The sequence below is a fragment of the Meriones unguiculatus genome, chromosome 1 (genome assembly GCF_030254825.1).
Source record: "Meriones unguiculatus strain TT.TT164.6M chromosome 1, Bangor_MerUng_6.1, whole genome shotgun sequence".
In the NCBI taxonomy this organism is placed as follows: domain Eukaryota; kingdom Metazoa; phylum Chordata; class Mammalia; order Rodentia; family Muridae; genus Meriones; species Meriones unguiculatus.
In genome coordinates this window covers 197,075,890-197,102,027 of record NC_083349.1, presented here as the reverse complement: position 1 = coordinate 197,102,027, position 26,138 = coordinate 197,075,890, and the positions used below count along the sequence as shown (strand labels likewise).

At 49.8% G+C, this 26,138-nt stretch overlaps 1 protein-coding gene across 2 annotated transcripts in view; it reads left to right on the top strand.

The window, feature by feature from the left end:
• Positions 1–25,808, top strand: part of Paqr5 (progestin and adipoQ receptor family member 5) — a 68,319-nt gene extending 42,511 nt beyond the window's left edge. For both annotated transcript variants that reach the window (XM_060375583.1, XM_060375590.1), the window contains 6 exons: positions 7,008–7,135; positions 10,209–10,414; positions 13,284–13,410; positions 19,168–19,264; positions 21,040–21,181; positions 25,553–25,808. In XM_060375583.1, coding sequence (XP_060231566.1) covers positions 7,008–7,135; positions 10,209–10,414; positions 13,284–13,410; positions 19,168–19,264; positions 21,040–21,181; positions 25,553–25,794 — 942 coding nt within the window. In that variant the 3' untranslated portion in view covers positions 25,795–25,808. The remainder of the gene's footprint in view (positions 1–7,007; positions 7,136–10,208; positions 10,415–13,283; positions 13,411–19,167; positions 19,265–21,039; positions 21,182–25,552) is intronic.
• Positions 25,809–26,138: the final 330 nt, after the last annotated feature.

Genomic DNA, 26,138 nt, shown 5'->3' with positions numbered 1-26,138 from the left:
AAAGCTACGGACTCCAGCAAACAACTCAAAATGTGCACCTGCTGGCCTGGGACAGGCACACGTTGGGATTTTTCTCAAATTCTGACCTTTATTAGCTTCCTGCTACTTCCTTAACAAATTTTCACAAATTTGGTGGCTTAAGTAAAAGAGGCTCAGAGGTCTAGCCAGCACATGTAAGACTCCCAAGGCTCCAACCCTAGCACCGAGGAAACAGAACAGATGACAATAAACTGGCTGGTAGTATCTTCCAGTTCTATGGACTGCAAGTGTGGCACCGATTGCTGGGCCAAAATTCCAGTTAGAAGTGGACAGAGAGAACCTGTCCGTGCTCTGCCTAGCTTCTAGAGGTACTCCCCCACCCCCATCCCTCGGCTCCTGACCCCCCTTCTCCATCTTGAAATCACCCTGACCTTCTTTCTGCCTGCAAACCTCTCACTAGACACGCTCCTGGTCTCTGACCTTTCCCTTTGCTGGTTTTTCATGTCCTGTGTGCTAGGTAGCATTCATTTTTTGGACTGGAAATGAAGAGCACATTCGAAAAGGCATCTGGTCTTTCCTCCCCCCCCCCCAACCATGCGCCTCCCCCCTTCCCTTTTCTCACCATCAAAATCTACTGCTATTTACGACAGGCCAGAGACCCTTCATTTATTTCCCCTTGGGTGATTTGCAGTTTAATAGCTAGAAAAACCCCGGGGCAGAATTTCAGGCTTCAGCTGGCCAGTGCTTTGGGGTCTCAGTGTGTCAGGGGCCTTCTGTGGTGTTGCAAGCAAGCAAGCAAGAGAAGAACAAACAGGCTGACTCAGTCTTCCGCCCCCGGAGCAGGGAGGTTCTCACTCCAAATCTTCCAGTCTGCTGCCATAGATGCAGAGCGGAACCCTACAAATCGATTCTGCTGTGCAAATACCCAGGTGCCTGCTATTTCAGAGGGTGAGGGGTCGCTGGAGATGAAGCCAGGCTTCAGACTAGCGAGGCGATGATTGTAATTTGCCGTTGGGGATCAAACTGAGCTTGGAATACAAAATTGTTTTCAAATGTTCTCTTTGCTGTTTTGATGTATGTAGCCTGTGTTCTGTGAAGATTGACTCTGTTCGGAGCACTTTGCTGAGGCTGGAATGGCAAGGGGGAGGGAACTTGCCTGTTTGTGCTCAGAGCTGCTGGGTGCAGGAGCACACCTGAGTGCTAGCAATTTTGTCCAATAAACAGAGGTTCAAGCTGGGGTGGGCAGGGATGGATCTAGGGAGGAGAAGGGTAGATCAGTTGTGTTATTTCAAGTGAAAGTCATTCTGCCCTCATCTTAGATGACTGCTGTCTTTTTCTATCCCCTGCCCATCTGCCAGGGTCTCTCAGGAGCTACCTGAAATCCTGCCCTTACCACTTGTGTAATGTTGGGCTTGTCATACCTGTAAAAGTCAAAATTGCAGGACCTGTGGAGGCAGGCTTTTTTGATCAGTACCCCAGCCCTGGCTTCGGTGGCAAAGATCTCTTTTCTCATCCTCAGATCTGGGACCAGATTGTAATAAGAACAATGGGTGTTTGGCTTACGTAATAGGTGTAGGGACATGTCACTGCTCCCAACTGTCAGCAGCAGCTATGACTCGCCTCATGGTCTAGCAGAGACATGGTCTTGCCAGGGACAGATAGCTTCTGTGATTGTGTGACGTTTGGAATTCTGGAAACTTAAGAGGCTATCTAAATACTAGTGCCTCATTGTAGGTGTTGGTGTTGGCTGGTGGTCGTTCATGGGGCTTGGTTGTGGTTTGTTAGTAGTCGTGCTCAAAGAAGAAACAAGAAGAAAGAAATCAAGTTAAGGATCTCTCCTCTCTCTCTCTCTCTTGATATATATATATATATATATCCTTCTTTCTCTCCTGTCCAGTGATAGGGGTGAAACCAGGGGGATAAAGGGTGGGGAAAAAGAAAAAACCACAAAGCAACAAAGACCAGCTACAACCTTCTCTCCTTCTTCCTTCCCTCCTTCTCTTCCTCCTCCTCCTTCTCCTCCTTCTTCTCCTTCTCTTCCTCCTTTTACACCAGCCTTATTCCAGATAAGGTTGATTACCCTGACCTGTTTTCAGAAATGTAGCTCAGGCTGTACTTGGATGCCATGTGTAGCCAAGAATGGCTCTTTAACTCCTGGCCCTCATGCTGCCTGCCTCCTGAATGCTGGGATCATGGGAACACACCACTTGGCCTGATTCATGCCACACTGAGGAACAGACCCAGTGTTTTGTGCTTGCTAAGCAAGCTCTCCACTCTCTGAGCCACATCCCCAGCCCTGGGACCAGAATTTTAAGTGTGATTGACAGGGACAGTATCTCTGCTCTTTCCTTCAGGCTGTTGACTGCACCTGTGCTTGTCCTCTGTGAGGACCCCCAAAGAGGAGCATAGCTGCTTGATCACTCACGTGGGCAGTTTGTGAGAGGCCTCTTCCGGTCAGCCCGAAGCCCTAATCCTTGCCACCAAACCGCCGTTGCTAGCAGATCAATTTCTTCATCTTCCACTCTCCCAGATAAGGTCCATCACTCTGGCTTGTCAGCAAGAATCCTGTCAGGTTGCTTTAGCCAGGTTCCTCTTGTCTCTTGGGGATTTTCCAACTACTAGGCCTCAATCTACTCTTTGGTTTTAGACTCCTACTTGCCTGTGCCACAGTGGTCCTGAAAAAAAAGTCTTCCCTGCTTGGTGTTACCTAATTTAAAGAAGGATCTGCTTAGCTGATTCACACAAAGGAGCAAATAATTAATTATAAATGCACCTTTCCAGAGTCTTTGTATTTTAGTAAGAAGCCAATACTTTAGTTCATTTGAAAACTTTTGAAATGTTTATTTACTTTATATGTATCAGCATTTTGCTTGCATGTATGTATATATCTATACCATACACACACACACACACACACATATGAAGCCAGCACATGTAAGACTCCCAAGGCTTCAACCCTAGCACTGAGCATGTGTGTGTGTGTGTGTGTGTGTGTGTGTGTGTATACCACATGCATGCAGTACCCAAAAAAGCCCAGAAGAGGGTGTTGGATTCCCCCAGAACTGGAATTAACAATTGAGAATTGGCATGTGGCTACTTGGAACTGAATCCAGGTCCCTTGCAAGAGCCCCAAGTGCTCTTAATTCTGAGCCATCTCCCCAGTCACCCCCACACACACACTGATTTTTTTGTTGTTACTGTTGTTGTTTTTGTTTGTTTGTTTGTTAGAGACAGGGTTTCTCTGTGCAACATTGGCTATCCTGGAACTCACTCTGTGGACTAGGCTGGCCTGGAATTCACAGAGATCATCCTGCCTCTGCCTCTGCCTCCGAGTGCTGGGATTAAAGGCCCACCATACCATAACCAGGCTGATTTTTTTATTTAAATGGGAAAGAAAAATCCAAACACTTGAAAGTAGTCTGGTGGATCAGTGGGGAAACCTCTGGGAGCCACATTTTCTGACGGAGGACCTTCTAAGTGCTCCCAGACTAGAAACAGCCTATTCCGTGTGCATCAAAGGCAGAAGGCCTACTTGCTTCCCTGTCCATCGTGGAAACTGCAGGTCAAGATTCCTGTGCCATTGTAGGAGTCTGTCCCCTGCAAGCAAGGCAGAATGGTGGATCCAAAACTGGAAGGATGACTGGGCTGTGGGTCAGGCAGTAGAATGCTTGCCTGGTGTGCTAGGATCCCCTGATCCCCAGAACCCCACTCACTGGTTGTGGTGGTGTATGCCATGATCTCTGCATCCAGAGGCAGGAGAAACGGAAAGTCAGGCTGTCCTTGTGTTAGCTCCAGGCCAGCCTGGGCTGCTGGACACCCTTTGCCAAAAAAGTAGAATTTAAGATGATATTTTTTTAATGGAAGCAAATCAGTTTCATTAGCTAAGGTCCAAATCTAACTCAATTGTATTTCTTTTTTAAAAGAAATTACATTTACTGATTTCTCATACATGAGTTTACAGTCTTCTTATTTTTTGGCAATGTAATACATGTATACAATGTATCTTGAGCCTATCTACCCGCAACTTCCCTCTCTCACCTAGCGCCAGTCAAACTGTGTGCCTGGTGCTCAAGGGAGTCAAAAGACTAAGTCAGATCCCCTGGAACTGGAGTCGCAAGTGGCATGAGCTACGTGTGAGCACTGGAAACCGAACCAGGTCTTACTCAAGAACAGCAAGTGCTCCTAACCCAAGAACGATCTCTCCAGCCCAAATTGTATTTTTTTATGAGATCATAAATCAGCTTCTCTGTCCTCCCTCCCACTGCCTAACCAGTTTACACAGAGTTGACCTTTGGTTTCCTAAAGTTCGTAGCTAACATCAGAAAGCCACATATCTGCGGCCCTGGCTAGTTTTAACTGTCAACTTGACACAACCTAGGGTCATCTGAACAGTGAGCCCCAACTGAGAAATTACCTAGGTCAGATTGCCCTGTGGCCATGTCTGTGTAGGATGCTCTTGACTGTGAATTGATGTGGGAGGTCCCTGCCCACTGTGGGCGGGTGATCCTGGGCTACCTTAGAAAGCTAGCCGAGGCTGAGCCTGTGAGCAAGCAGCGCCCTCCGTGGCGGTAATGTGTGGAACAGCAAGCAGGCTTGCCTCGAGCTCCCACTTTGATGATGAACTGTGACCTGGGATTAGAAACAGCAAATCTACCCTTTTCTAGGTTCCTTTTGGGTATTTTATCACAGCAGCAGGAAGGGAACTGTCACGCCTGCTGTACAGGTCGCCACGGTCCTATTTCATAGGTCCCATGGTGTAGCACAGCAGTCCCATCAGTGTGCTTCCTCCCTCCTCTTTTGAGATGAAGTCTTGCTAGGTTTGCCAGGGTGGCCTTGAACTTGCAGAGATCCTCCTGCCTCAGCCTCCCAAGTGCTTAGATTTCAGGCATGTGTCACCAGGCCTAGCTTTCAAACATGCCTTTTTGCTTACTTTCTTTTATAGTTTTGTGGGAACTCTTGTCCAAAACAGCAAGAGGTAGGAGCAGCTGTGCGCTATGCAATGCTTTGTTTTTATTTTCAGTGCTGTGGATGGAACTCAGGTCTTCAGCATTCTAAGCCAGTGAGGCCCTTGCAGCCCTTCCCTCTCACAAGAAAGCAAAGGGGAAGCTTTACAAAGTGTTGGGACTTAGCTTCCAACATGGGGACTAAATACTGCATGCCACTGTAATAATTTGTCCATCTACTCCTGTGTAAATACCCCCCCCCCCCCGTGTGCGTAGGTCAAAGGACAACTGAGTTAGTTCTCTCCTTCTTCCATGTGGCTTTGGGAATTGAATTCAGGTCTTGGCAGTAAGTGTCTTTGCCCATGAAGCCATCTCATTAGCTGTAACTTACATTCAGAAGGTTATGCCAGTCTTTGAACCGTTGAAATCAATGGTACTAGCCAGGCATGATGGCTTACACGTGTAGTCAACATTTGGGAGGCAGAAGCAGAAAGACTGCCAAGTGTCTGAGGTCAGCCTGGGCTACAGAATGAGGCTCTATCACAGAACAAAGCCAGTGATCTCTAATCAGAATTAGATGTTGCCTCCTGGAGACCAGTCCAGTATTTGGAGACATTTTGGGTTGTCACAACCTGGCATGGAAAGGGGCTTTAGTTAGAGTGATGAGCACTTCCAGCAAGTAATAGGTGACAGTCCAGACACACAATAGGCCAGAGTCATGTGGCCCAGACACCAGAAGTGGGGGGAAACCTTGAGCTAAGCAACACGAAAAGGATTTCTTTTCTGTTACCCAACCAGCTCAGTAAATGGAACCCTTTCCTTTTCTATGTTTTCCCCGATCTCTGCCTTACGGTGAGTGTATACAGCTCTGTAGCTCTTATACTCATGGCAGGAATACATTTCACTTTTCTTCACTTGATATTCTGAGATGGGGACCTACTTGCCCTGGTGTTTTAGTACTAATCATGTGTATTAGTGCATGTGTGTGCATGTGCAGGCCAGAGGTTGACATTGAGTATCATCTTCATTGCTTCACCACATTATCTATTTATTTGATTTTTTGAGATAAGGTCTCACTGTGTAGGCTTGGTACTTGCTACCTAAGCCTGGCCTTGGACTCACAGAGATTTGCCTGATTCTGCCTCCTGAGTACTGAGTTTAAAAGTGTGCCACCATACCCAGCTGCCACTGTATTCTTCGAGGCAGGGTCTCTTACTATACCCAGGACTCACCAATTGGCTAGAATGGCTGGCCAACAAACTCCAGGGATCCTTCTGTCTCTACCTCTCCAGCGCTGGAATTATAGGCTCTCACTGTTTTCCATGCTTGGTATTTTACAGTGGTGCTTGAATCTGACCTCAGGTCCTCATGATTGTACAAGAGACACTTCATCCACAGAGCCATCTCCTAATCCTTCTGTTACCATTTTAAATTGATATAATGCAATACTCTAGACAAGTTTAAAAAAACAAAACAACAACAACAAAAACTAGTCTCACTGACCAGTCTAAATTTCTTACTAGAGTGTTGGGGAAAGAGAGAGCAATGCTTACCAGATGGCCTCTCTAGAGACTGTGGCCCTCTGATCCTGCTGTGGCCAGCCTCCTCTTCCTAAAGTCCAGTCTTTAGCATCATAGGCCTCATCATCAAAAGGCCTTTATGAAGCGCCTTGTGAATACATCATCCCCCTGGAAGATCTTCTGCAGAGATCACGCTACCAGCCTCTAACATCCAGGGCAAGCTGGCTCAGGCAGACAGCATACATGCGAGCCAGTCACGAAGGCATCTAAAGATCAGGCCATAGGCCTCAGGCAGAGTACAAACACGGGGACTCTTAGACAACATTCATGCCAAGGGTAAGCACAGCTGGGAATGCAAAGCCATCTGACCCTTGTCTTAACTGGCTTGGGGCTGCTTGGAGGAGAGGGGAATCTGAGAAACTCCTGGGAGGAGAGTGGACAAAGGCAGGAAGGAGAGGACCAGGTCAAGGAACTATTCAGTCACCCAGGAAACTTGATGATGCTAGCCAGAGACACCCTTCCCTTTGTCTCACCTCCTTGCCCCTTCCTTGTCTCCCCTCCACAGGTGTTCCATGAGCAGGGCATCCTCTTTGGCTACCGACACCCACAGAGTTCCGCCACTGCCTGCATCCTCAGCCTCTTCCAAATGACCAATGAGACCCTCAACATCTGGACGCACTTACTACCCTTCTGGTACCTTCTGGCCCCTTCTGGCCCCCTGGACACCCCACCTCTGGAGCCCCAGGGACTTGACTTCTTAAAAACACAGCTGGTGTTAGGGAGATTTTGAGCTAGGGTCAGGGGTCCACCTGCATGTATGACAGAAGGAGAAGGATCTGGGACTGTCATGGGCTAGGTGACAGGCTGTGGATTGCCATAGGATGCTAGAGCTTCTGTTGACTGGGTAGCATTTATCTTCATCTCCTTCAGTCTTGCAGGCTTTGCTGGTCTTCAAGAAGTCTTTATTAAAATGTCACTAACTTGAGCAAGTCACTTAATCTCTCTGAGCCTGGCATTTTCTGCCTGTAGAGGCATGATCCTCTGTCCATTTCTTGGGACTGCTGTGAGGCCTGAGAGAAGACCCTGATAAAGACAAAGATACAGGAGCCAGAGATGTAGCTCAGTTTGTAAAGTGTGTGCAAGAAGCCCTGGGTTCATTCGCTGCCGCTGCATATACCAGGCATGGAAGCCCTGTGCTGTAACCTCAGTCCTCCGGAGGACTGACTACAAGTTCAAGGTCATCTTCAACTACATAGTGAGTTTGAGGTTAGCCTGGGTTACGTTAGTCCTTCCCTGACAACAAACAAACAAGCAAACAAACCAACAAAAACACAGGCACAGTTGTGGGCACGTATAGTTGTCTAGAGATTATAGTAACCATTGGTCAGCTTTCATGGAGCCAGCTAAGAGCCAAGGTCTGGGAAGTAAGGGTGGCAGAATGGCGGGGGGGTGGAGTTCCAGGAAGGCCAGGAGGCTCCTTACTGTGAAAGGTGGAATGAAGGCCAGCTTTACACACCTTTGCTTGGAAATGGAGAGGTGGGGCAGGCCACATCCCAAATCGTGTTACAGCTCTCCCTAGGCATCTGTGGGGAGTGACTCCTTGTTCCCTGAAAGACATCAGGACCTGTAAGTTTTCGCTGTGTCGAGTGCACAGCATTTCCATATCTCTCTGCACATCTTCCATGTTCTTTAAATCATCCCTAGATTCCTTAAAATACAGAGGCAACATGCTATGTCAAAGACTGGTGCGCTGTTAACACAATAAGGACAATGTGTGCAGTGCAGATGCAGCCCCTCCCTGCTGGGAGATTTTGGTTGAATCTGATGAAACAGAACCTGGAGAGTTGGGTGTCTGTGAGGCCTAGGGACCCTCAGATATCAGCAGGTCACTGTTCTACTTAGCTGTCTGTGGACCGGCATAGATTCAGCTGGAGAGGGGAAGGCTTCCTCCGGTAGAGTATACAGATGGCAGCCCAGACCTGAGCAAATCCTTTGAGTCATTTTGAGAAGCTGAGATAGGTGTACAGTCCTTGAGTGTGGCAAGCAGACGTGAGTTCCAGGAAGGTTGTGTGCTTCAGCATGGAACAGCCAGCACAACTAGATGTCAGAAGAGAGAGTGGGGATCCAGCAGCTAGCAGGAGGAGAGAGAGAACTGTCCTGGGCCCTGCAGTCTGGGCGGTGGTAACAGGGTCCACCAGCTCAAGAAGGCCATTAAATGTTTGCCTTATAGAAAATTGAGGCTGAGGAGATGAGACAGTGAATGAAGACAGTCGGTGAGCAAGCCTGGCAGCCCAAGTTTCATCTCCAAAACCTAAACAAAGGTAGAAAGAAGAAACTGACTTCACAGAGTTGTTCTCTGGCCTCTACATATGTAGCACAGTATGCATGTGCACGTGCGTACACACACACACACACACACACACACACACACACACAACACTGCCACCACCACAGCAAAAAAAAAAAAAAAATTGTAAAGATTTCTGCTGAGTGCGGTGGTACATACCTGTAATCCTAGGACTTGGAAAGTTGAGGCAGAAAGATCATGACTTTGAGGCCCAGTCTGGGCTGTACACTGGGGCCCTGTTTCAAAGAAGTATCAGCAACAGCCTGTACATGCTTTCAAAGTGAAGACTGCAGAAGAGGATACAGCCAAACCACTCCTCTGGCCCCTGGTTCTCCTCCCTAGAGCTACAGGGGCACCTGTGGGCCCTCCAGAGTTTTCCCAGGGAACCTTGACTGTGCCGCAGCGCCACCATTTCTCCCCATTGCTCCCGCAAAGACCACATACCACATTATCTGTGCCTGAGACTCTAAGGATTCTGAACAGGTGTTCCGGCTGGATGAACCATAGTTAGCTTATGCTCTCTTACGGCTTGGTTTAGTTTTGGGGGAGAGGGTCTCATGTAGCCCAGGCTGGCCTTGAACCCTGTATAGCTAAGGAAGATCTTCCTTCCTTCACCTCCAAGTTCATGTGCCATGATGTCTGTCTGTGTTTTGACTGCTTTGAATTTTGTGCCACCATGTAACGTCTACCATTGCTCGTGATGATGTCCACACACAGCTGAGCCACCTGCACTGCTCCAGCCCCCAACAGCAAGCCAGGCTCTCAGATGCCCGCTCCAAAAGCAGCACTAGGGAGAGCTAGGACAGTCTGCAGCCGGGACACCCCACAAACAAGACGAGGAGTCATCCGTCGATGACAAAAGGAGGATTTGGGAGGAAGAGCAAACAGCTCAAGTGTCCCCTATGCTAGACAACGAGAAAAAAACACACTTGTAGCCAGAAAGGCTCTGTGACCCTCCTTCAGGGACCGGGTAGAGAGATCTGCAGAGTCTCCCTCGTCGACAGACACTGTGCGAAAGGGATGTTGCTCTCCAGTAGTTTTTGTGAAATGGAGAGTCTGTCTGTGTAGGGAAGACCTGAATATGACTATGGGCCATGAAATTTTACTAAGAAGGAACTTCCCAACTCTCTCAGAGCCACCGCGAGAGAGAGTGAGACCCTCCTTCTTAGATCTGTATAAGCCGAGACTGGAGAGTGTCTTGGGAAAGATGCTATAGGAAGGGTTTTGTCCTTAAGGACTGACTTTATGCTACTTGTCCGTCCCCACCGGCTGCTTCAAGCAAAGCAGGCACTCGCCCACCACAGCCTCTCCAGTATGTGTCATGTCACTTAAGTGTCGATTCAAGGATGGAGCATCCCCAGTGGGGCGGAAGGCAGAAAGCAGTCAGAGGGCATTCAGTGGGCGCGTGTTCTGTTGTAGGTTCTTTGTGTGGAGGTTTGTGACTGCACTGTGCGTGACGGACATCCAGAATGACAGCTACTCGTGGCCCATGCTTGTGTACATGTGTACCAGCTGCGTGTACCCGCTGGCGTCCAGCTGCGCACACACCTTCAGCTCCATGTCCAAGAACGCCCGCCACATCTGCTACTTTCTGGACTATGGTGCCGTCAATCTCTTCAGCCTGGGTACGTGAGGCCTTCCTGGGGACTGCCACCTGCCTGTCTCCCGTGAGATTGGGTTTTCGGTAGTCATGAGAATGTGGGCCCCTATCAAGGGCTCAGTAAGGAGCTTGCTGTCTGCGTGCTGTCTGTGGTATGCCCTAAGCTGTCGTGTCTGTAGTTCCTGTGGTGTAAATGCCCCCTCCTTCCCTCCCTCCCTGTTCCCGAGAGTCGTCACCAGATGTAGAGGTCTGAGGAGAAGCCTTGGAGCGCCTTCACTATGTCGTCACTCTGTCACACAGATCCAGACGCTAAGTACTTAGGACTCCGTTACTGTGGTCTATTTAACTGAGTTTCAATGGTGGCCACAATTAACCACCGGTTGCACAGACTTTGAAATGTTCAGTTTGGTTCTCACGGGCCACTGTGGACTGACCGCAGCACATCAGGGCTGGGATCTGTGTGCCTGGTAGAGAAAGGATAGGGTCACAAACGTTTGCCCAGAGGCTTAGAGGTACACAGACTTGCCCCCGGTGCTTCAGAAGTGGAGTGGTGCACTGCCAAGCAAGTGGAGTGGTGCTGCCCCCATCCTCTCTGACTTTTTCCTTTTTCTTTTTGACTAGCAAGTCTCTCCTCCTGCTTTTCTCCTCCCAGGGTCATTCATCTGCCCCTTAGGATGCTGGTGCTGGCTTCTTCCTCCCTCCTGGCTCTGCTCTAGCTATGAAAGCTAGTCACTGTATCTGTCTGTTCCTGCAAGAATTTGTCCAGGAGGAGGCTACCCTCATCCTCTTTCCTCTTCTTTCATAAGTGTATACCTGCCTCTCTCTCTCGTTCGCTTGCTCGCTCTCTCTTTCCTTTCTTTTTGAGACAGGGCCTCAAACTGGCCATGTAGAGAAGAATGACCTTAAGTTCTGACCCTCTTGTAGCCATCTTCTGTGCCACTACAGTTGATCTATGTAGTGGGAATGGGACTCGGGGCTATACAAGTTCCAGGCAATACCCTCCTCCAACTGAGTCCCACCCCCAGCTGCTTGCTGGGGTGTTAATAAAAGCAGGCATTTGTGGGAGTCCTCCTAAGCCAGCTGTGTGCTGAGACTCTGACACACACCTTTTTAAAAAAAAATTTATTTTTATTTGTCTGTGTGCCACGTGCGTGGGTGCCTGAGGAGGCCAGCAGGGAGCAGCCACTTCTCTCTTACAGACGGTTGTGAGTTGCCTGATAGAGATGCTGGACACCAGCCACAGTCTCTCCACCCCTCTGGTACATATTTACATGGCATTCAAGGGTCCAGATCCTGCTCTTGTGCCACCAGTCCCAAATTCAGTCTTAGACGAATTTCTTAACTTCCCCAAGGTTCATTCTCTATAGCAGAACATAGAACAAATTCAAATGCTTTTGAGTCTGTGTCCACCTCACAAGGTAGCCATTACTGTGATTGACAGCGAGCATCTTCATCTGCTACCTGGCCCATCTCAAGCATCCCCCACGGGACCCCTTTCTGGGCTCAGGTCAGCTTGGCTTCCCGCTGGAATTTCAGGAGGTCTGAGGCCCCTTTGCTCTTCCATTGCATGCAACACTTGTCAGCAGTGGGGCATTGTGGTCCAGACAGCTCCTGAGCATTGGATGTGAAGAAGGGGTCTCTGGACCCCTGGAGCAGAGCTCCTGAGTAAACTCCGAAGGGGATTCTGTACTGTCCTAGGAGGGGAATGCTTAGCCCTCTCACCTGGCACTTGTGTTTGTGTGTGTGGAGGTGAGGGGACCTTTGTGGCCCTTAAGTGCCTTGCACTTTTTGAGACAGACTCTCTTCCTGGCCTGAAGATCCGTGGTGAGGCTAGGGGTCCACTGTCTCTGCCTCCCCAGCACTGGGCTTACAAGTGATCCCACCAAGCTGGGGTTCCTTTCACCTGTGACCAGCTTCATTAGAAGATCCACCTGTTGACTGGCAGAGGAGGCAGAGGTTGAGTCTGGCCTGTTTCTTCCTCTAGCTGTGTACCCAAGGTTTTTGATGTATTAGAACAGTGATTCTCAACGTGTGGGCCAAGACCCCATTGGAGGTCAAATGCCCCTTTCATAGAGGTCGTCTCAGACCTTTGGAAAACACAGATATTTACAGTACAAATCCTAACGGTAGCAAAATTACAATTATGAAGTAACAATGAAAGTAACTATGGTGGGGGTCATTATAACATGGGAATTAAAGGGTTGTGGCATGAGAACTACCGTATTAGAATAACAGGTGAACGGGGCCAAATCCAGCCTCTCCCAAAGGTAAGCATGCAGGTCCCAGCCGCTCTGAGACAGGCAGTAATAGCTCCTGGTTCTCCAACCAAAAGCTTTCACCTTTAGTCTTTCTAGAGAGTCTTGATAGAGCTGCCTCTCTCAGACTCTGAAACCCAGAGCCAAGCCCCATGCCCACTAGCCAGCCCCAGCCCACTGATGGGACATCCCTGTCCTTGTCCCTCCCTTCCTGTGACACTGAGCTTCTCAGGGGGTCAGATGAGTTTGGCATCATCATTAGTGGCAACCTTTGTTTAGAAGCAGCTGTTCATCTCCAAACTGCCTGGGTTTGAAGCTTATTTCTATTTTTTCCACTGTGTGACTCTATGTGAGTTACTAGCTCTCCCCGTGCCTCTATGCTCATCTTTAGAATAAGTGTAAGCTTTATATGGGACAGGATTATAAAGACAGCATGAGTTCACACACACACAAACACACACTTATCCAAGAGGAACATAGCCTTATGGAATTTAAGTGGCGAGGCAAGGGGAGGGTATTCTGGGAAGGCCCAGAGGCCGGCTCCTGCACAAGTCTCGGCAGAAGATGAAGGCTGGCGGTCTTTCCCAGGAGTGCTCGCGGAGCTGTGGCCTGTGTCTCAAGGTCGGGGTTTCTCCCCAGGCTCAGCCATTGCCTACTCTGCGTACACATTCCCTGACGCGCTGATCTGCAGTACCTTCCACGAGTGCTACGTGGCCCTGGCTGTGTTGAACACCGTTCTCAGCACCGGCCTCTCCTGCTATTCCAGGTACCGGGGCGCTCTGAGCCTGGGTGGGAGGACCTACCATGCGTTTCCACGGGAGGGCCAGTTACGGTCAGCAGGAGAGGTGAGCCCAACGGAAAAGGCTCCAGGAGCCTGGCTCCAGGTAGAGCAGTGCGATGTATTGTTTCCTTCACTCATTGCTAGGACAAAATACCTGGCAACACTGACTAAAAGAAGGCAGGAGGGTCAGAGCAGCAGGGCTGGGGGCTGAGAGATGGTGCTTCCAGCCAGCTTTACCCTTCTCATTCACCTCAAGACAGCTACAGTACCCACAGAGGGTGGCTCTCTCCACTTCCATTAATCTAATTCTGGAACTTCCTGATAGGTCTGCCCCAAGACTTATTTCCATGGTGACTCTAGATTCTGTCTAGTTGACAGTATTATCACACTGGATAGTGGGCAGGCTTTTCCAAATGTAACCCAGTGCTCTGAAATTCTTCATAACTTAAACAAGAGTGTCCCTATACTAGAATTGTTTTTATAGTCGCTAAAACTTCTACAGCAGCCTTTACTGCCTGGGCAGGTCACCGTGTGTCTCCTTTGAACTTCAGTTTGATCATCTGTACTGTGGGGTCAACACAGCTCCCTTCTGGGCAGAAGACTGTAGGTCATGTGTCTAGGATACCTGTCACAAGCCTGGGCAGGGAAGGTTCCCCATAGCCAGGCAGGCCTCCCCTCACGGCGATGGGTGGTTCTGGCATCGCTAGGATCGCGCACCGGGTGACGAAGGGTATTCAGAAGTGGTGTGAGTCATGCCCAGCTCCCTGCCTCTGATCCTGCTAGTCTTTTTCCTTTCACACAAGCTTCTGTGGGGTGGAGTGTGGCTGGCGTTGCCATGGGGATATCTGGGCTAGTTGACACTGCTCTTTGCAGGAGTAAGCTGCCTGAAAGTGCGGGCTCCTCCGTTGCTTAGAAAACCTTCCAGATGGTTGTGGCAAGGTGACAGTCCCAACCAGATGGTGCCGCCATGGCAGGAAGGGTCAGGCCATGGAGAAGCAGGCAGTGTTCCTCTTTGGGGTGGTTTTGGTCCAGTTTCCTCTGGGTGACACACATGGGGAACCTGGCAAACTTTTTTCTTTTTTTTTTTTTTTTTATGTGGGAGGGTGGGTTTTTATACAGCGTCAGAAGGCTCACCACAGCTTGCCCTGCATTTGCCAGGATGCCTGAGACGGGCTAGATGCAGGCATGGTTTAGTCTGCCCGGAGTGAGGCCTTGCTCCGTGTGTCCCACACTGGGCTTTATGTGGCTTCATCCCTGGCGATCTGTTCCCTTATCTTCTTGGAAAAAGAGGAGGGACTCTTTTATCTTCTTGAAAAATCACGGATTTTGGACAGGACCTGAATCTAGCTGTAGAGCCAGGGAAGAAAGTTTCTGGCCCCGGGCTGCCATGTCCTAATTCCAGGAGGAATTAAACTTTGTGGTGTACAGCCTCTGCACCGGGGTGGAACTCTGGGGACTCCACAGTTGGTGGAGAGAGAGAGAGTTTGGGTCCCTTGTTGACCTTGATTTTTAACAAGCCTACTTTATTTAGGGTTATTAAATGCTTCTACCTCCCTTCCAACACCCCAACACCGGGTAGGCGGGAAAGAAGATTAGTGGAGACAGAGGCCAGAGTTCTCTCTGCTACTTCCCACTGGGAAGGGTCGTAGGATTCTTTTGGGGGCAACACAATACCAGCTGTCCAGAAATCCAGAAGTCCAGGTGACCAGCAGATCAGCAAACAGCAAATGCAGCAGCAGAGCGAACCAGCAGCAGGCAGTCCTCCTCCAAGCAGCCGCCCTTCTTCCTCTGGGCTGCCATGTTTACAACCCTAAAAGTCCTCAGACTTCAATTCCACCTGGCAAAGACCACGCTTAACAGGTGTGGACAAACTAAAATCCCCAACTTGGAATTTTAACAAAAACATGTTAACATATCATAAACCAGAATGTCATCACAGTCCCCATCTTGGGTGAAGCAAGCACAGACCTGGAAGAGCTGTGCTCACGGCATAGACATGCAGAGCGCCTGGCCTTTCCCCCGGCTGCCCAGAGGAGGCCTGGACACCCCGAATCTGGCCTGTGGTCAGCTATTGCCCCTGTGTAGCTGGTCTCTCCGCTCCTCATTGCTCTGGTATTCAGAATGGGGCACCAGAGGGGAGAACGGCTGTGGGGAGTAGGGCTTGAGGCAGCGCCTGGCTCTGAAAGATACGGACCCTATGACTAGTGTGCCGAGACTGCTCTCCCAGAGCCCGCAGTGCAGCTTGTTAGCACGTTTGCAGCCTTTTCAGTTAATTACAGTTTTGCAAGCTCCTGACCACCTGTTAGCCACCAGGGCATGGTGCTTGCTTCTAGCCCAGGGTCCCCCTGACCATGCAGGCCCAGAGGTGGGAGCTGTGCACTCGGGGTGCCTGCTGTATTTGGTGTTTAGCCCTGAGCCAGGAATATCTTGTGCCCCATATCTGGGGCCTCCTTTCCTTGACTATGACACACTTTGTTTCTGCGGCTCCAGAGACCACATCTGGGGCTGTCATCCCCAGTCACCTATCCAGCATTCCTCAAAGGTTGCCTGGGCTCTGGGGACCCATGTGAAAAGTCTGCCACACCTGTCTTGCCTTCAGAGGGTGACTGGTGCAGGAAAGACAGGACACATGTGCACAAACACGCACACACACACACACACACACAGAGCGGGGGAGGAGGAGACTGAGAGGGCACTGCCTTTGCTCTGTGAGGCAGAACAGAGAGCAGGGGATGCAGATGATGTCAATGGCACATAGGTAGACACACCTGAGATGGGAACAAGCGACAGCCTTGAAGTTGGAGAGAAGGAAGGGCCTTTGCAGCAGAGCAAACAGCCTGTGTGAGGATGGTAGTGGGAGGGAGTGGAGGGGCCAGGAACAGCAGGGTGAGAGGGAGGGTGGCTAGTGAGGGCTCAAGGCCAAGCTGGAAAGTTAGTGCCTGCTCGGAAGATCACCCTTTGTACTTCGTGAACGGGGATCTACTGGGCTCTCCTTTTTTGGGCTCAGTTTGCTTTCCACAGGACCTTTGAGATAGGTCACCAGTAGCCGTGCTCCGGTTCTCTCATGCTGCCACACTTGAAGGGAGTAAGTAAGAGCTGTTCTTTGTGGAGGACGAGCAGGGCCTCCACAAGAAGCAAGAAGTGCTTGCTTCTCTCCTGAGTCTGCCCTCGACCTGGCAGTGCAGAGAGCTGTCCTTCCTCCCTCTGCCTCACATCATCGGTCACTGTAGATCTTCCTGTCAGCACGTCTGTTGCGTCATTGAGTTTTGTTTGGTTTAGTGTCTGACTGTGTAGCTCTGGCTGCTGTGGTGCTCCTTATGTAGCCTAGGGCTACCCTTTTACCTTAGCACCCCAGTGTTGACACAGATGTGTACTCCCAACTAGTATGGTGACTGTCACCAGGTTACCTGGATCAGAGGAACAACACCTCAGTATGTAGAGTGATAAAAGCCAGCCTCAAGAGGGCCGGGGTCAGAATGGGGGCAGTGGCTCAGCGGATGGAGTTCTGCAGGCTGTGACATGTCAGCCAGGTGGCAGAGTGAGGAGAAAGCCCCCCCACAATAAAAGACAACTCATGCACACACGCACACACATTCACATACATACACAAGTGTGTACTTTTGCAGTTGAATAACTTCCATCTAACTGCTTGCATCAGGCATTAGATTTGACGTTTCAGTTGCAAAGATTTATTAACTCAACCTGGTCTTAAGGGAGGCTTCTCCCCAAATCCTGGACTGCTTCCTGGGCGGAGCTCTCGACCCCAGGCTGTGTAAACCAGCTATACTTTGACACTGTGGCTGGGTGTCTCTGGCCAAGGCTGCTGCCTCCAGGAATCTCTGGCTGTGGCGACACCCTGTGGTTTGATGTGGAACTGCAACCTCCCTTGCTCTTTCAGTCTGCTTCTCCCTTTTCTCCCTGTACTCAGCTTTGCTGCTGTAGAGTTTGGTCCATCTGCCCCCTGCGGAAGCACTTTTTCAGGCCTGGGTGACATGTGGACTCATGTCGCAGGAAACCCAAGCTTTGGGGTACAGCCCTCACCAAGTCAGAGCCAGGTTTTCTTTGCGTGTCAGTGGCCACAGGAGCATTCTTAGGGGTGAGCCTGCCCCAGACATGCCAGACACATACGGGGCCAGCTGCTGCTGGGATGGTGGGAATGTGTTTCCTCTGGGCCCTGGGGAAGAAAGGCAGAGGCTGGGCCTGTCAGGGGCAGGCAGGGCAATGTGACAGTCGAAGGACAGACACCTTGGGCTAAATTCTAGCTGTTTCTTTTCAGCTCCTCCTCAGATCGTCCACCCGGTACCCATCCTCTCTCTTGTTGTTATGTAACCTCTGCTTCAACAAGCTTTGAGATGAGCAGGGAGTGGTTTGTTTTCAGAGCTACATTTAGTGACTGGTCTCTGCATGATCCTAAAGGCTTTGGTGCCCCTTTAAGTCCTTACAACACTGTGAGGGAGGGACTGGCCATACACAGCTTTACAGGAAACCTGCCATAGCAGCATGGCTCTGATGTGTCTAGCTTGTGTTGGAACCTAGTACATCCCTATGAAACTGTAGCAGCACTGCCTCTGCCCCCACTGTTACAGTGTAATTGAGAAGGTAATTGGAAACTGGGTGGTGGTGGTGGTGGTGGTGGAGGTAGCGACAGCGGCAGCTCATGCCTTTAGTCCCAGGACTTGGGAAGCAGAGGCTGGCAGGTCTCTGTGAGCTCGAGGCCAGCCTGGTTTTTCAGAGTGAGTTCCAGCGCAGCCAGGGATACACAGAGAAAACCCTATCTTGAAAAAACAAACAAACAAAAAGAAGATAATTGGGTTTTGTTTTGGCTGTTGGACTCAGGGTCTCCTATAGCCCAGACTGACCTCAAACTCACTCTATAAAATATATTGAAAATGTCTTTGAACTTCTGATCCTTCTGCCTTGACTTCCAAGTGCTGGGATCACAGGCATGTGTCACCATGTCTGCTTTATAAGGGCTGGGGATGAAACCCAGGGCTTCTGGCATGCTAGCAGGAACTCTACCACAGGAGCTGCAGCTGTGGGTAGAGTCTCCTAGCTCAGCCCTGACCTCCTGACCTCCTGACCACCTGACCTCCAGCCTGGGCATCTGTGCTGCCAAACTCCCAGGTCTAAAGCTGTTACCCCTCTCTAGGTCTTCAGAGGCCCAGTGGTGACCTACCCATCCAGGAGGTCCTACTTCCTGCTTCTAAACAGTTAGTGCAGTGCATTCCTGTTGGATTCTGTCTTTGCGTTGGAGGGTAGTGGGAAAGCTTTCCTCGGGCCAGTGTTCCTGCGCATGGTATAAATAGTCTAGAACCTTCTCTGGGCTATCCAGCACCCGCTTGAACCCAGGTCTTTGGGTGGCCATCACCTGGCTGGTTCCAGTTACTTGGGTTGCATATGAATGTGCAACCGAGGATCTGTGCTTAAGGTCCCTTCCTGTCTCAGTGGTGGCAGCCTTCTAGAACCTCTTTGCTGGTAAGTCCTCTGACCTTTGCAGGGATTTTGCCTGAAGTCTCTCCAGCCTCGTCCATCTTGGTTCGCACACCATTGCATTTCATGCTCTCAGAGACAAGTATCTCCTTAGCTGAGCTTTTATAGTTTCTACCAATGTAGAAGGACTTCCAGAGGCTCATGGAAAAGCTGTGGTCCATGGAGGTTGTGTAAAAGTGCTCTCCCTCTGTTGACGAGCCATGAACACATGTGTGCGTTCCTGAAAAGCTTCCATTTCCTCCCTGACTGCAGGTTTCTTGAACTGCAGAAGCCCAGGCTCTGCAAACTGCTCCGGGTCCTCGCCTTCGCCTACCCCTACACTTGGGACTCACTCCCCATCTTCTACCGGGTAAGGACATGGGCTACCTCTCCTCTTCTGTCAGCAGTGCCAGGGACTTCACGGTTTCTCGAGCTCTGAGGAAGTCATAACACCGCAGTGGGTCCTGGGGGACTCATAGGAGCAGAGAGACTTGGGTGCTGCAGGTCACATGGGCCTGAGTTCAAATCCTATCTCCACGGTTACTTGCTGTATGGTTTATGCAGTACACAAATCCATTCTGAGCCTGGGTTTCCTCATCTGTGAATGAGGCTCCTGTCTGCTTCTGCCTGGGAGGTAATGAAGACTTTTAGCTGTAATGTGTCGTCCAGGTTCAGCATGGCCTTGGGAGTAGGCTTCGCCCAGAGGCAGCATGAGGCACAGGTGGCAAGGGGCGGGGCACGCAGGCAGTGAAGAGTTCCCAGGGACGCTGGGTGTTTTCTGCATTTCCTTTGAGTGGGGCTACAGGAGACTTAGGGATGGGAGTGCAACTCAGAGCTCCTCCCTCTTGGAGGCAGTTTGTGCAGACACACACAGGGAACTGCAGCTGCCAGCCTTCATCAGTTACATGCAGGTCTCATGTGATGCCGTCTAGTGGCTGGGTAGCTAGGGCAGAGGGGCAGGAGGTGGCTGCATTAATACCAGAATGGCCCTGCCTCCATTCCAATCCTCATTTCACTGCTTGTTGGTGCTTCGCAAGTCAAGCTCAGGCCCACTTTCCTTGTATATAAACGTGGAAGGTGAGTCTGCCTTAAGGTCCCTGCTGAAGCTCAGATGGGGTGAATAACTGGCCTGGTGCCTGGCTCCTAATAGTAGGGGGGGTGACTGTTGTTATTTATAAAATAAAGTAAAAACTTTTCTTAATCTTGAAGCGTTATAATGGTCATATGTTGAGGGGTGGTGATATTGGATACTGAGCCTAATGTCTTCTTTGTGCTAGGCAAGGGCTCTACCATAGACCTATATCCCCAGCCATTGACTGATTGATTGATTGATTTTGAGAAAGGACCTCACTAAGTTGCTCAAGCTGGCCTTCAACTAGCTCCACAGCCTAGATGGATTTTGGATTTGCAGTATTTCTGGTTTAGGGACTGAGTTCAAGCTTGAGTCACCCAGCTAGGCTAAACAGTGATCCTTTTTGATGATTCAGAGAAGCTCCCAAGACTTCTTGTTTTTAAAGTTTTATCATTCACATTTCTTTTGTGTGCACATCTGTGTGTATGTGTGTGTGAGAGCGAGAGCCACAGCAAGCAGGTGCCTGGGTTGGTGGCAGGGACTTTACCCACTGAGCCATTTTGCCAGCTTCCCTTCTAAGCCTTGAAGCCTTTGTTATGAGCTGACTCAGCTCTGTATTGTAGCTCTGCGTATGGAGGCAGGTGCAGTAGGACTGTTCTTCTCTGCTTGCATTTTATTCCCCCGAGAGGAGCAGCAGTATCTAGTAGGGTTTCCCCTCCCCTCTGCTCATCTTTCTTTCTCTGTCCTCTCCTCTTCCTTTTCTTTCCCCCTCATTCCTCCAGGCCACAACTCTGAAGAGGTGAAGCCTGGTCTGTGGCGTTTGTGTGTGCTGGGAGGTATGGGTCTGGCTTCTTCTCAGCACCTTGCGTTCTTTTGTTCATTTATGTATGAGTGCTCTGTCTGCACATACACCTGCGTGCCAGAAGGGGCATCAGCTCCCTTTTTTAGAGATGGTCATGAGCCACCATATGGTTGCTGGGAATTGAAGTCAGGACCTCTGGAAGAGTAGACAGTGCTCTTAACTGCTGAGCCATCTCACCAGCCCGACCTTTTGTTCTTTTAAACACCTGCAGCTCTTCCTGTTCCCAGGGGAGAGTTCAAGAAATGAAGCCATGTTGTACCACCAGAAGCACATGATCATGACCCTCCTGGCCTCTTTCTTGTACTCCGCTCACCTGCCAGAGCGGCTGGCTCCTGGACGCTTTGACTACATCGGTGAGTGTGGTGGGGGAAGGGTAGGCACAATCCTGAAGCAGGCTGTGATTCCCAGCTGGGGTAGGAACATCCTTGACAATGTGCATGTAGCCACAGGCAGGGGGCCTCGAGAGGAGTGACCCTAAGGGAGTCAACAGCCATAGGCCATGGTGAGTGACAGATACAGTGAGCAACTTTACACCTCCCTTGAAGACATCATGTGTGTTGCCAGTGCCCTGCCAGGCACAGGGAGGATGGAAACAGGCAGGCCCAGGACCCTGAAGCATTCCAATGGATATCTATTCTGTTGGCACCTAAAGTCTGACTTCCCAGCATGACAGAACATGGGGGCAGCCACAGAGAGGAAGAGGAAAGATGGTTTGCAGGTAACACAGAGTACCAGATAGCAGGCCGCTGTGCAGAAGAGAAAGTCTGTCTGTCTGGAATATGGTGAGTGGAATGCCTGGGGTCATATAGAGCTGTGGGTCTCAGGTGTGTCCCTGACCAACACCAGCAGCAGAAGGCAGCTGAGGCTTCAGCTTCTGGGCCCAACATCAGACCTCCTGACCCAGGAACTCCAAAGCAGGACAAGGCCAGAGGTCATGTGACACCCAGGAGAGACTTGAGAGGGAGTGTGGTTGGGAGAAGTGACAGAGCACAGGGGGCTCCTCGATGGTGCACCATTCCCTCCCAGCGCAAGATGGGGTTCTTCTCCCCTGGCCCACCTGGTGCTGCTGGAAGAAAGGCACCTATATTTGTCTGTTGTGGTGACTATAAACTCGGGGTTTGTTTTTGGTTTATGCTTTGCCGGCACAGCATGAGGCACAGCCTGGTGGCACAGAATGAGGCAATGGGATGTATTTGTCCACAGGCTGGAAGCAGAGAGAGATGAATGCTGGTACTCAGCTAGCATGCTTCATATTCAGTCCATGACCCCGACCCATGGAATGGTGGCTCTTCCTTTTTCAGTCAACCCAATCCAGAAACTCACTCACAGACATACACAGAGGTTTGGCCCTTGCATGTTTTTAGGGACTGTGAAGTTGACAATATTAGCTATGGCAGCACCTTTGGGTGGCTTCTGTAGGCCACAAGCCTTTGGCACAAGGTTCCTTAACTAGATACCAAGAGACTCAAAAAGCCAGTTACTGTCCCCTCCATAGTAAGCACCCAGGTTCTCCCCAGGCCATGTTTGTCCCTGCTGGAGCCTCCTCTCCACCTACTTCAGAGATGGAGCCAGAGAAGCGTTGTGTGATCCAATCAGAGTCTCATTCTTCTCTTCTCTGTCCTAGCAGAAGGGACTGCAGCTAGCAAAATGCTTAGAGCACATAATCCACAGAGATTGAGATCAGAGGCCAGGAGCTGGGGGACCCAGGCCTCCACCTGCCCACTCCAGCCCCACCCTGAAGGAAGACAGAGCTGTGGATGAGAGCTTGGGGACACAGGGGCAGGCAGAGGTGTGGCGAAGACTGGTCACTCCACATTCTGTTTGCTCACGTCAGTCCTGTCCTCTGGGGCCTAAAGGCACACAGCAGGAAAATGCTTCGGTAGCAGGGGAGGGTGCTCGGCAAGCCTGGTTATCCCTGGCCTCCAGGAAGCCCCAAGACCTGGTAGGTGGGATATTTGAAGCCACTCTTCCTGCCGTAGCCCTTTTACAGGCAGCCATTGCTGGTGACACATCTGTGGCTCATCTCTCCAACCGAAGCAGGGTGAGCGAATGCAGTGAGCCAGGGCTCTGCGATTAGCACCGTATCACAACTGTAGCAGAGTCACTTGCCTGCTTCACATACACATACATTTGGAGCTGGGCACAGCCTGTGCTTTGAACTTGAGTAAGGCTGGGTGCCATCACCTTCTTCTTGGGATGGAGGCTAGAGCTGAAAGAAAGCACTCATGCCGACATTCAGCCATCCTGTGTCAGCTCCTGTGGCCAGACGCCCCAACAGCAGGCTTGTTGAATACTTCTCAAATGGGTTTGGTGGCACCATTAATTTTTTTTTATTACATGTCCGTGATGTGTTCATGGGTGGTACTGTGGCTATGTAGAGGTTCAAGGACAATTTTCGGGAACAGGTTCTCATTTTCTACCATGTGGGTCCAGAGTGAACTCAAGTTGTCAGGCTCAGTGGAAGGAGACTTCACCACTGAGCTTTCGCGCGCGCACACACACACACACCACACACACCACACACACACACTTTTCATATTTATTTTTTAGCTAGGGTCTCAATATATAGTGGAGGCTGGCCTTGAACTCAGCTTGAACTCATGACCTTTCTGTCTCTGCCTACAGAGTGCTTCAGTTACGGTAGGTGCCACCACACCTGGACTGCTTCTCCTAAATAAGAAGCCGTATCTAACTGTCGTGTTGAATTGGTTTGCTAGGGCTGCTGTTCCCACACACAAGGGAAGCTCTACATACCAGGGTGGGTGACCTGCACAACAAAATGCTATTTTTCTCCCACTCAGAAGGCTGACTGCTTGAGATGTCAGCAGAATGGTGTCTTCATCCTTTTTCCTTGGCCTGTGGAAGAGTTCCTTCCCACAGTCTTCATGGGATTCTTCCTCAGTGTAAATCATGTCCGTATCCAGTGGATGAGGGACCACCCCAGTCACCTCACTGGGATTTAACTCTCTCTCCAAGATGGCCACTGGTTGGACTTCAGTATGTAAATGGTTCAGAGACACAGTTTAGTCATGGAAAATACTATCTTCTCATCCAACTTTCTGCATCAGATTTTCTAACCCAGGACTCCTTTTCTCAGGGCCTTGCCTATGTCTGCCCCTCCTGCTTGGGCTCCTACCCACCAGCTGTGGGGCTGGTGAGCTCAGTCTGCATGGCATCCCAGCTGAAGGGCCCCTGATCAGATCTCTAACTAGCCAGAAATTGAGACAAGGACACTTTGGAAGAGCAGCAAGAGGCAGAGAGAAAACTTAGCTGGCTCTTCCTACACCACTGAAGTCGGAGTTAGAGCCCTGGGGTATCAGGGTGCCCAACAATTTATTTAAGAAACAGATTTATGCATAAGTCGCTTTAGAAAAGGATCTGTGCTCATCCAGTCTTCATGGTTTCTTCCTGTTGATTTCTGAAATAATACAGTAAGGTGATGTATTAGGGTTCTCTAGAATAGAACTCTCTCTCTCTCTCTCTATATATATATATATACACACACACACATATATATATATATCCTATTTTATACATATATTCATATATAGGATCTATTACCCAGATTCTCCCCAAGACATATTTGTCCCTGCAGCAAGAAACGGATACAAATACGAATAGAAACAAAAACAGTGGTATATAATGCCTCCAGCAAATGTAACAGTATAAATCCATTTGGGACATGTCCACCATTCCAGTATAATCCCTTCTGCCCAGGCAGTGAGCATTCCCATTTCTAACCCTGCATGGCTTATTCTGAACATTTTTAGGTTTTAAAACAATATTGTATGTGTTCATATATATGAGTGTGGTGTGGGGGGAATGCACATGTGTGTGTGGGTATGTGGGGTGTGTGTACATGTATATGTGAGTGAGGGTGTTGTGTATGCATGTGTGTATGCATACATGTGTGTGCATTTGTGAGTGGGTACACGTGTGTTCATGTGTGCCTGTGTATTTGTGTACATGTGTGGGGGTTGGTGCATGTACATTCTGAAGCTAGAGGAAGATGTTAGATGTCATGCTTTATCACTCTCTGCCTTGTTGCCTTAATCTCCAGCCTTGCCACCAGCTAGCCCCAGCAATCCTCCTGGATCCACCCTCCACAGCGCTGGGGTTAGAGGCATGACCAGTCTGGCATTTTACATGAGTGCTAGGGGTTTGAACTTAGGTCTTTATTTGCACAGCAAACAGTCTTACACACTGAGCCATCTCCCAGGTCCTTTTTAAGCATTTCTTACAAATAAAACTAAAAAACTGGCGTGGTGTACAAGCCACAGCTGGTGATCCCAGCACTCTGGAGGTAGAGGGAAGAGCGTCCAAAATTCAAAATCATTTCACAGTGAGTTCTAGTCCAGCCTGGGCCGCAAGAAACCTTTTATCAAAAGGCAATCAATACCAAAATAAGTTCAAACAAACAAACAAATAAAATCCTGTATGTGATCTATTTCTGGCTCCTTAGATTTACCCGTCCCATTTTAACATGCATGGCATAGCCTGTGTCCACTTGATTAATGACTTCTTAGCACTTGATTCTGTGTGCATACATGTGAGTGTATGTATGGGTGTGCAGAGGTCAGAGGTCAACTGGTGGGAATGTGCACTCTCCTGGGGTGCCCTGGGTAGCACTCAGGTTACCAGGCTTGGCAGCGGGAGCCTTCTGCCACCGAGCCATGTCTCTGGTTCTGACTGGTAGTCTTGATGGCCTTTTGTGTCTGTCACAGGTCACAGTCACCAGCTGTTTCATGTGTGCGTGATCCTGGCCACCCACTTGCAGATGGAAGCCATCCTTCTGGACAAGACCCTGAGGAAGGAGTGGCTCTTGGCCACCTCCAGACCCTTCTCTTTGCCTCAGATAGCAGCAGCCATGCTTCTGTGCATTGTCTTCAGCCTCAGCAACATTATTTATTTCTCAGCTGCTCTGTATCGGACCCCTGAGCCTGAATTACATGGAAAGGAAACATGATCAGAACATGCTGGGCTTCAGTGTTAAGCCGTGGTTGTGGTGCTGGCTTACAGTGGCCAAATCGTTCGCAGTGACTGATGTCCTGATACTGTTTAATGGGTTCATATCAGAAAGACCTATTTAACTGGGGAAAGTTGTCTACACATGCACAGATTCTGTATGTGTTCTGTAAGAGGGAGGACATGGGCTTAAGTCCTGGGTAAGGCAAATTATTGAAATACTAAGTTTTAAATTTATTTCAAATGGGTGTCTAGGGGCTGGAGCTAGAGCTCAGTTGGTAAATACTTGCCCAGAATATACAAAGACCTGTTTTTGTTTGTTGGTTGGTTTTAGCTGTTTGTCTC